Genomic DNA, 11437 nt, shown 5'->3' with positions numbered 1-11437 from the left:
AATTCGATGCGCTGGCTTCATAAATGTAGAGCGACAATTGCAGTCGTCCTCTTGACTCCGTATTGCAGAAACTAGTCTACTTGAAAGGCATGAACTACCCAAAACCTCTAGCAGGACCTTTTCTTCTCAGAAGTCTGTTTGACGTCGAGATAACACGACCGTTCACTCCTGAAGACGACTAGACCAATATCCAACCAACTCTCGAACAAATCTTCTTTTGATTGATATTTCGTCGGTTCCTTCGTCTCTAGTCTCTCTCTGACGATCACTGCTGCTGATCTCTCACTGATAATCTGATCTGTGGCTCTTACTGAGGATATCTCTGTATGACTAACTGGTGATCTCTCTCTTTTACGATCTCTCTCTCTTCTACGATCACTGCTCTCCAAAGTTCGTTTGTCGCATTTATACGGCACTCTGGGGGCGGAGCCTACGGTGAGCGTCACAGACTCCCGAGTTTACTAGGACTCCCTAGATGAATCTAGACGAGGTATTGCATCAGAAATCGCGGCGTTTCTCGCGTAACGATGGCGCGTTTTTGCACTCCACAACACGCCCGACGATTCCAGAACAGCCGTGAGGAAAAGGCGCCTCCAACACGGGCGCGAAAACCTCCTTACTGCCGAACTTCTCGAAAATGCATTCTCCTTTCCTTTATCTTCCTTTGCTATGAAGCAATTACCATCACAAAAAGGAGCTACTGACATAGAGGCTACAAATGATCATGATAGAAATCTTCAGTCCTTTATCAGGCTCTGTGAAGAGCGAAACGTGGTACTGGGAACTGATAACTCCAATTGAGGACAAACGGGAGTTTCATTTTTTGGGTCATGTAGCAACAGACAAAGGATTAAAACCAGGACCTGAGAAAGTGAAAGCTTTAGTGGAGATGCCAGCACCCAAAGATGTTGCAGGGGTACGAAGATTTCTTGGAATGGTGCAGTACTTAGCTAAATTTCTGCCAAAATTAGCTGAACTGACCGCTCCTCTGAGGGATCTTCGGATCTTCTGCACAAGAACTCTGAATTTGTGTGGCAGGATGTTCAAGAAAAAGCTTTCAAAGCTGTTAAAGAGGCAGCCAGTAAAACTGTTCTACGTTATTTATAGTTTAATTTCAGAGGTTACTATTCAGTGTGATGCCATCCCAGTATGGAGTTGAAGCAGCCCTTTTGCAGAATGGCCAGCCCGAGGCTTTTGCATCCAGAAGTTTGTCAGAGGCAGAGCAGCGTTATGCACAAATTGAAAAGGAATGTCTAGCTATTGTTTTTGCATGTGAGAGGTTTCACCATTATGTATATGGATGGGACAAGGTCATGGTGCATTCTGACCACCAATCACTGGAGTTAATTTTCAAGAAACCGTTAGCAGCAGCCCCAGCTAGGCTTCAGAGGATGTTGCTACATATGCAGTATTATGCTTTGGAGGTTAAGTATGTCAAAGGAAAACACATGTACATTGCTGACACATTAAGCCGTGCGTTCTTGCCTAATTGCTCTGAAAATTCTGTATTTGTAAATTACCTTGAAACTGTGAAAAATAAGGCTACAACACTGATCGGAGATACCTTGATGATCACAGATGACAGATTGCAAGAGATAAAAGCTCACATTGGAAGTGACAGTAATCTTCAAGCAGTTGCAAAAATGATCAGAGAAGGATGGCCAAATGCTAGAAATAAAGCTCCTGAGTGTGCTAGAGCTTTTTATAATTATAGAGATGAACTGCATACTGAAGATGGTTTAGGTTGTTCAAAGGAAAATCGTTTTAATTGTTTCCTTAAAGAGTCTCAGGAAAAACAGATGTTGGACATTGCACATCAAGGACACATATGAGTGGAGGGTTGTCTAAGAAGGATGAGAGAAGTGCTGTTCTGGCCAGGAATGTCCTCGGATCTGAAAGCATTGGTTCAACAGTGTGATGCTTGTTTGTCAATTAGAGACCTTCCTCCTAAAGAACCGATGAAAAGTCATGAGTTTGCCCTTCGTCCATGGTCAAAAGTAGGAGCTGATCTATGTCATATTGATAATCGGATACTCCTTATAGTAGCTGATTATTTTAGCCGTTTTCTTGAAGTATCAAGAGTAAATAATACGACATCTACTGCCATCGTTAAAGAACTACAAATTATATTTTCTCGTCATGGAATACTGGGCCAGTTAGTAACAGGTAATGGGACACAGTTTATCACACCAGAATTCCGTTCTTTTGCAAAGGCATGGTCTTTTGAACACATTACTTCTAGTCCAAGGTATGCACGATCAAATGGAAAGGCTGAGAATGCCGTGAAAATAGTAAAGAAAATGTTCACAAAGTGTAAACTTACTGAAGAATCAGAGGTTTTGGCTTTACTTAATTGGAATAACACGGCAACAGAAGGCATGTTGACTAGCCCAGCCCAAAGACTTATGGGTAGACGTTGTAAAACTATCATGCCCTGCATGTCATCATTACTAAAGCCTAGATATCCTACACAGCAAGATTCTTTAGTTATCTTGGAAAAAAAGGACAAGCAGGCCCATTACTATAACAGAGGGACACGTGCATTGAAGCCTATACCCGCAGGAGAGGTGGTACGCCTCAGACTGCCAGGTAGTAAGGTATGGAAATAGAGAGTATAGAAGAAATCGACGGCAGTTATTGGCTACAGGAGAGAGATGTTCGGATGACTTGGAGAACACTGAGGTTGATACTGACGAGCAATTGGATGATAATGATCTGGAACAGATCTTACAAGAGCAGAGTTTGATACGGAGCTGCAGTCCACAACAGAAAGAAAAGAGTAAACCTGAGCTGAGAAGCGAGGATGCCTGTGAGCCACTTGTCGTTAAAGAAGCCTATTTAGAGGACAATGTTCTTAAGACATCCGAGCCTGAAATCCAAAATAGACGTTCAACACGCTTCAAGAGTAAACCTAAACGTTATGGCATAGATGATTATTGATAGTACATGTACATTAAAGTTTATTTGTATATTAATGACTGTTTTCAGCATTGGTATTTATATATAGTTATTTTATTGATTATTAAACTAATTTACTGTACATGCAAACTTCTTTTGGAAGAAGGGAATATGTAACGAGTTGTTGCTCGTTAAGCAGTTTAGCATCCTTTACTACCTAACTATTTATTTATGTAAATAGCTGTTATGATAATTATCTTACATAAAGTTAAACCTTACTGTTAAACCTAAGGGCAGTATTCCTTTGGAGTTTGTAGCATTAGCTTACGTTCATGGCTCTACTGTATATTTGACTTATACTAATAAAGTCTTGGATTATTATGAAGAAGGTTTACTCTCCAACTTATCACACCTTCCATCCAAGTTTTATCTGAAACCACTCTGACTAAGGCACAGTGGAGCGCTTTAGCAGTGGCATGTGGTGGTTATGTGTCTACTAGTATGGTAAAAGCACAAATAAGATGTATTGCTGTGGAATCATTGATAAACTCTGGTAGGATAACTGATGAAGATGAGTTAGAATTGGCTCAAGAGTTGTTGAATGTAGCACGTGCTGATCTCATAAATAAGCAAGCAGAAAAGAAAGAGAAAAGTGATACAGAGTTAGAGCTTAGATGCATTGAAGCAGAAGAGAATTTGATTAAGCTAAAAATGCATGCTGAAAAAGAAAGAATAGACAGGGAAAAACAAGAAAGAAGAGAAAGAGAAGAAGAAAAAGCAGCAGAAGAGGAAAGAGAAAGGATAAAAGAGGAAAGAGAAAGGATAAAAGAGGAAAGAGAAATTGCAAGACATGAAAGGGAAATGGAATTGATAAGAGCTAGATCCACATTACCTGTAACACCGTCTAACCCTAACCAAGGTAATCAAGACCCTGTATTTGATGTAGTGAGAGTACAGAAGTTAATCTCTAAGTTTACTGAAGAAGCTCCAGATAAGTTTTTTGATCACTTTGAGAAAGTGGCTTCAGGTATGGGATGGCCAGAGGATAAATGGTCAGTTTTACTACAAAGTGTCTTGATTGGTAAAGGGAGAAGTGCTTATCTAGCCTTAACAGCTGATAAGTGTAAAGACTACAAGGTACTTAAACACAGTGTGCTACAAGTTTACCAGATGACCCCAGAGTACTACAATGAAAGATTCAGAAATTTAAGAAAAGATGAGAAGGGAACATTCTTAGATTATGCTTACAAAGTGAGAAGGTGTTTCAAACGTTGGGTAGAAGCTGCTAAAGTTAAAACTTTTGATGAGTTAGAAGAGTTACTTGTTCTTGAACAGTATCTTAAAGGGAATTCCTGAATATATAAGAGCTTATTTGAGAGAGAGAGAGGTGAAGAAACTTGACAAAGCTGCTACACTGAGTGAAGATTACAATATAATCAGTAGTAAACGTAATTACAATGTCAAGTACCAGAGTCAACAACGCCCAGGTTTTAAGTCTTATCCAAATAACAGGAACAAATTTAATGGGAAACCTACAAGTGATACTACCAAGAGTACACAAGGTAATACAAATCAGCAAGCTAATGTGAAATCCTCATCCAGTTTTTCAAGACAGTTACAGAAACCTAATGTTTTCTGTTTCAAGTGTGGAAGAGTAGGACACTACAATCAAGAGTGTTACCGGAATCAACAGCAGTCAAAGCCAGTTGGTCAAGTACTGAAAGGTGACCAGGTGAAACAAACTACGAAGAGCAGTGTGGGAAAGAATCAGACCCCAGAGAAGAATGAGACTAAACAAGCTAAATGTTTAGCAACCAGTGGAAATATTACCTCAAGCAGTGAGTGGCTTAGCAGTGTGGAGGCTTTTAAGCCATATATCTATGAGGGTATGCTGTCAACTCAAGGAGGAAGTGTGCAGGTATCAAGATATTACGTGGTACAGGGAGTAACCATAGTGTGGTAGTACGTGGTTCTCACCCTCAGTTGGAGAAGAGTCTCACAGGAGATTCAGTTATTTTGAAGGGTATAGGAGGAGAGGAAGTAACTCCTATATGCCACTTACACCTGTCATGTGAATTGGTGACAGGGAATGTTGATTTTGCTGTAAAGGACTCACTGGCTGTGGAAGGTGTACATGTTCTGTTGGGGATGAAGTTGGGTGGTGTGCCGATTTATTCCTTGTCACTGTAGTGACAGACAAACCATTGAGGATTAGTCCTACAGTAGAGTTGGAGAAGAATAACCCCCACCTGTTTCCTAGTTGTGTAACTACCAGAAGTATGAAGAGGACTACGACTGCAAGTGAAGAAACTGAGGATTTATGCACCCAAGAAGGATCAAGTGAAGGATCTTTGTACTTAGAAGAATTATTCCAGGGAAGTGAAGTTTCCCATAGTGCTGACCAAGAAGAGATTTCCCAAGAAGATGACGACGACGAAGAAGAACCTGATGTTCCTGAAGAGACTCCGAGTAGTCAAAGTGTTACTGAAGACAGTAGTGACACTACAGTTAGCAGATATTGAGAATTCAACCCTAGAAGTTGGTCAAGTGACAAGAGAGAAGCTGATGGACTTGCAGAAGACGGATGCATCGTTAACTGATTTGTTCTTCAGAGTTGTTGATCGAGAAGAGATGCAACAAACTCCTACCTGTTACTATCTGAAGGAAGGTTTGCTGATGAGGAAGTATAGACCTACAGATATACCAGGAGATGCTGTATGGGGCGAATATCATCAAATTTTGATTCCATATCCGTTGAGAAAGCAAGTGGTTGCAGTAGCTCATGAGTCTGGACATATGGGAATCAGGAAGACTGTGGAGAAGATCATGAAATATTTTTTCTGGCCTGGACTTCACAAAGATGTTAGCAGGTTTTGTCGTGAGTGTCATACCTGCCAGATAGCTGGAAAACCGAATGAAACCATCAAGAAAGCCCCCCTACAACCTATAGAAGTTAGAGGAGAACCCTTTAGCAAAGTGATTATAGATATGGTTTGAACGCTGACGAAGACAAAGAAGGGAAGTGAGTATTTGTTAACATTAATGTGTCCTGTGACAATATATCCAGAAGCAATCCCTGTTAGAAACATATCTGCCAAGATAGTTCCTGAAAAACTTGTGGATTTTTTCTCAAAGTTTGGTATACCAGAGGTAGTACAAAGCGACAGAGGAACAAACTTTACTTCAAAGTTATTCCAGGATGTGATGAATTTGTTAGGGGTGAAACAACAGTTATCCACTGCCTATCATCCAGAAACTCAAGGTGCCTTGGAAAGGTTCCACCAGACATTGAAAAGTACGCTGTCAAAGTATTGTTATGAGTCAGGAAGAGAATGGGATGTTGGTTTACCATTAATGTTGTTTGAAGTTAGGAGTGCTTATCAAGAAAGTATGGGATGTTCACCTAATGAAATGATTTTTGGAAGAGAAGTTAGAGGACCGTTGAAGATTCTTGCAGAAAATTGGGAAGAAAATCAAAGGGAAAGCCAAGGAGAGTATGTGAAGAACTTAAGGAAAAGGTTGAAAGAGATTAGAAAATTCTCTTTAGAAAACTTGAAAATGAGTCAAGAGAAAATGAAAAGGAGATTTGATGCTAAGACTTAAGCTAAGAAGTTTTAGTGTTGGTCAACAAGTGTTAGTGTTCTTACCTGTCAAGAGATTTCCCCTCACTAATAAATTTCAAGGTCCTTACAAAATAATTCAGAAGTTAAGTGATAGAACTTATGTTATTGAAACACCAGAAAGAAGAAGAAGACAAAAGAAGATACATGTGAACCTCTTGAAACCTTATTTCTCGGAAACTAAAACTGAAACTGTGTCAGTAACCCAAACAACTTTATCTACAGAAGATGATGATGGCTACGAATTGGGAGCTGCAAGCAAGATGAATAATTCTTCAATTTTGGAAAATTTGGAGGATAAACTGAAACATCTGAGTGTTGAACAAGGTGAAGACTTAAGTGAAATAATTAAAAGTTTCCCAGAAATTTTTTCAGATGTGCCTAGGCGTACTGATCTGACCAAGCATGAAATCAAGATTCAAGAAGATGGAAGACCTTTCAAGCAAAGAGCCTATCGCTTATCACCGTATCATCGAGATGTTTTGAAGAAGGAAGTTGAGTATTTGCTGCAACATAGATTAGCAGAACCCAGTTCAAGTCACTGCAGTTCTCCATGTGTGTTAGTGAAGAAACCAGATGGTTCATTTAGGATGTGTACTGATTATAGGAAGCTGAATTCTATCAGTGTGGCTGATAATTATTCTTTGCCTCTTATAGATCAGTTACTTGATAATATTGGGCAAGCCAAGTTTGTTTCCAAGATAGAGTTGTTGAAAGGATATTATCAAATTCCCTTAGATGAGAATACCAAGTTGCTGTCAGCTTTTATTACTCCATTTGGACTGTATCAGTATACTGTTCTGCCGTTTGGTCTGATGAATGCACCCGCAACATTTCAACGAGTGATGGATCAACTGCTAGGATCGATAGAAGGAGTAGGTGTATACCTAGATGACATCGTGATTTACTCTACAACGTGGGAAGAACATCTGAAGATTCTAAGGAAAGTTTTCAAGAAACTACAAGAAGCAGGATTAACAGTCAACCTAGAGAAGAGTGAGTTTGGAAAGGCAACTGTACAGTATCTTGGGTTTGAAGTTGGGAAAGGCCTTCTTGCTCCAGTAAATGCTAATGTAGAAGGTATCTGTAAGGCTACCCCACCTACTACCAGGAAACAGCTACAGAGATTTTTAGGCATGGCTGGATTCTATCGTCGTTTCTGCCCAAATTTCTCAGCCGTAGTAGCTCCCTTGACAGACTTAACTAGTCCCAAAGCTAAGTTTGTTTGGACTCCAGAGTGTCAAGAATCCTTTGAGAAGGTAAAAACCATTTTAACTTCAAGGAACCAGTAACCTTCAAACTCCAGACTTCGACAAGAAATTTGTGATACAAGTTGATGCGTCGGACTGTGGCGTTGGAGCTGTTCTACTTCAAGAAGATGAAAATAATATCTACCATCCTGTGTGCTTCATGTCTACAAAATTGAAAAAACATCAGAAAGTATACTCAACAATCGAGAAGGAAACTTTAGCCTTAATCACCGCATTGAAAAAATTTGAAGTGTATGTGAATAGACCTAGGAATGAAGAAATTTTAGTGTTGTCTGATCACAATCCACTATCATTTATCCAGAGAATGAAAAATCATAATCAAAGACTGACCAGGTGGTCAAATTAGTGGCAAAAACAATGTAGTTGCTGATTATTTATCTCGTTGCGAATCGTTGGATTCAACACAGTGATAAAAAATCTTCTGGGGGGAGGCATATTATATATTGCTACTTTCAAAATGCATATATCTCCTCTTTGATTGTATAAAATGTTATGTAGAATTGTGCAACATTTTTTCAGATTCCTAGATAGTTTAGAGATAGGATGTTTTAAATGTGTGATAAGATTTTGCATAACATAATGTAAAAGAATATATATGACGTAGAATGTAGAAAGAGAGAGAATATCTTTGTCCGTTCAAAGCTAGAGTTGTTTTTCAAAATCTGTCAACACGTTTGATAAGCGAGCACAAATCTTCAATGTTTTTTGGGATTCTGTCATCAAGTAAGATAAGGGACTTCTGCTTCGGCCGATCGAATCGAATCTTCGCGTTGTTATTAAAACATGTCAGTCTTAATTATCGCTCAACCTTCGTCTCGATCGGGTACGAACATTATTGTATACTGGTCTTGTACGCATATGTCTTTGATCAAAGCCACATGCAGATTACACATTTTGTATGTAAAGTTGCGTAAGATTTCGAAGCTTCTAGAAAGAATTGGATCTCAAAACGTTTTGTGTCATCCACTGTCCAGCTTCCGTAAGGAAGAGAAGTTCATTAGATCTTAGATACTCGAGGCGTTACCATCTCTCTCTCTCTCTCTCTCTCTCTCTCTTTCTCTCTCTTCTCTCTCCATCGCATAGCACTTTTGATCTTAAAGTAACGTAACGATTTCGTATTGAATGGTCCCTCGTAACTTGAGAATTTCATATTTGATATTTCTTAGAGTTTATTTAGTGTTAAATAGTGTTTTTTGTGGAATCTGAACAAACATTGTTTCGTAACAGCGCCTGGTTTTGTGAAAGTGTAAAGCAAGCTGCAGCAAGAAAGAAAGAAATTGGTATACCAAAAAGGTAAAGTGTGTTATATTTTTATTAGTTGCAACTAATAATGGATAGGAACAGTGGTTAATTAAAATGGATAGGAACAGTGGTTAACTAATAACTGATAGGAACAGTGGCAAGGTAACAACTAATAACTGAATGGAACAGTAGTTTGGTAAAGCCTAAAAGACTGATGGTTACAGTGGTTTGAGAGAAACTATTTATGTTTTTACACATTGCAAATTTTTGTATTTTGTGTTTGTTTCATTTTTGTGCATTTGTTCATTTTCTTATTGAAGTGTGCCTTTTTATTTTCTGTGTGAATAGTACTTTTTGAAATTTTAATAATTTCCACATTTTTCTGTATTTTTATTTGCATTCACAATTTAATTAACTTAACTATTTTCATTAATTAATCATTGCACAATTAATTAAATTTAACACTTGTGAATTAATTTGCATTTACTTAGAATTCTTTTCAAGTTTTATTATTGTTTAGCACTTGTGAATTAATTTCTAATTTTCAATTTTTGCCTAACACTTTTGAATTTTGATTGAATTAATTTTCTTAAATTTTGTGATAAATTAATTTTGATCTAATTTTACTTAATTGATTCAAGAATTAATTAAACTTTACTTTGTCTTCAAGTAACAGTAATTTTCCCTGATATTGTGAATTTCACTTATAAATTTTGAGTTTGATAATAAATTTTTGTATTTAAAATTTTTATAAGTGTTTTCATTTTTATACCAGTATATTTGTATTTGATTATATTGATGTTAGGTAGAAACATTGAGTGGTAATTGATCTGTTTTCCTTCATTAACTTGAAGTGACTTAGAACCAGGGAAGTACTTAGACTTCTGAAATCAGGGAAATACTTAGACTTTTAAAGTTGTTGATGAAGTGATGCCCTTTGATTAACTTAATTACTTACAATGATACCTCACCACCTGTTTTGATGAATTTAGTCCTATTTTCTGCAATACTGGTAAGTTAAGGGATCACTGTTGCCTTTAGAGTACTCAGTCGTTAATACCTTTGATGAGGGTTCAAGTGTTTGGCTTTTGTGAGGTATCGGTTAATGAATGGTAAAGTGTAGTAACCAGATACTTGGCACTTCGTCACAATATATATATATAATATATATATATATATATATATATTATATATATATATATAGCAATATATATATATTATATATATATACTATATATATATATATATATTTTAGTCTTGAATAGGATTATTATGTGCGGATGAGCTAAAATTCGTTGTTTTTGCACATGTTTATTAAATATGTAGTGTTTTAATTTTTTGTTAAAGGGTAGTAGAATAAGTATGAAAGTGTCATATTTGGAGTCATAGCTAAGGGGAAGATAACAGAGATACCCAGAGACGTAGAAATGAGATTTTGTAACCGTCGATAAATGGGAAAGGGATGGCTTAAGGTATCGAGAATCATTCCTGTGATAGAAGCTGAAAACAGGGAGAGAATTTCGGTACCACAGCGGAACAGGGAAGATTAAAACAATTTATGGCATGACCTACTAAACGAATAGAGGTCATGATATCTGTAGTAAACAGAGCAATTACTGAAGTAGCACATGTGGTAACTAAAGAATGAGGATAGCCTACGGAGAATAGGAATATCTGGAATATGATGGATTCCCATAAGCTGGGTGGATTAGACAGCGGGCATATCTTACAGTCAAGCGATTCTTGAGCCTCCAAAATGTACTGAAAGATATCTGTTTTCTCGTAGGGCAATTAATTTTATTTGTTTTTATTACTGGCATGAAAAGTAAAAGAATAATTCTCCGGATCAACCTTTGTAGACTTAAGAATTAATTTTAAGGTTCTGTGTTTTATAATTCCTTCCATTTCCCACTTTTTTCTTTTATTTATGATTTTAGTTGTCAGTCAACCATAGTAAAAACGTTCACATAGGTACGCCGTGAATGATGTGTCTAAGGCACAGGTGCCTTGCGGGAACATCTGGTTAGAGGAGCAGTAAATAAAATCATTTCTGTCATCAATTATATCGTACAGGGTGATTCTGTTAAGTCTACGTGGACTACCGGCCACTTGTTTTTCATTTGTAGAACAGTTGATTTTTTTCTTTATTTTATCTGCCATTGTCAGGCGATTCTTGCTTCTTTGACAGTGATCACTGACTCCAACTCAGGACCGGTTTTCTTCTTCTTCTTCTTGTACCCGCTCTCATCTGCAAGGCACGTAAATTCCCGATCTGATTCTAGTAAATCAGTGACGATTTTCTAGAACTGTCCCTCAAATAATTGTGCCCCTATTAACTCCGATTAGAATCGTGTCTAGTTTCCATACCTCTGAATTTTGTCTGCATTTAGGATTTTAACAAGGAAG

At 37.6% G+C, this 11437-nt stretch overlaps 1 protein-coding gene across 1 annotated transcript; it reads left to right on the top strand.

The window, feature by feature from the left end:
• The first annotated feature begins 1853 nt into the window (after window positions 1–1853).
• LOC135223956 (uncharacterized protein K02A2.6-like) lies at window positions 1854–2609 on the top strand. The gene has a single exon (XM_064262877.1). The coding sequence runs from the start codon at window positions 1854–1856 to the stop codon at window positions 2607–2609; it is 756 nt and encodes a 251-aa protein (XP_064118947.1).
• Window positions 2610–11437: the final 8828 nt, after the last annotated feature.

This window comes from Macrobrachium nipponense, chromosome 10 (genome assembly GCF_015104395.2).
Source record: "Macrobrachium nipponense isolate FS-2020 chromosome 10, ASM1510439v2, whole genome shotgun sequence".
NCBI classification, from domain to species: Eukaryota; Metazoa; Arthropoda; class Malacostraca; order Decapoda; family Palaemonidae; genus Macrobrachium; species Macrobrachium nipponense.
The sequence above is the reverse complement of the archived record's forward strand: the minus strand, read 5'-3'. Positions and strand labels throughout refer to the sequence as shown.

Bases quoted from the DNA above. Each gene is read 5' to 3' on its own strand.
- LOC135223956 (XM_064262877.1), top strand. From the start codon at position 1,854: ATGAGAGAAGTGCTGTTCTGGCCAGGAATGTCCTCGGATCTGAAAGCA.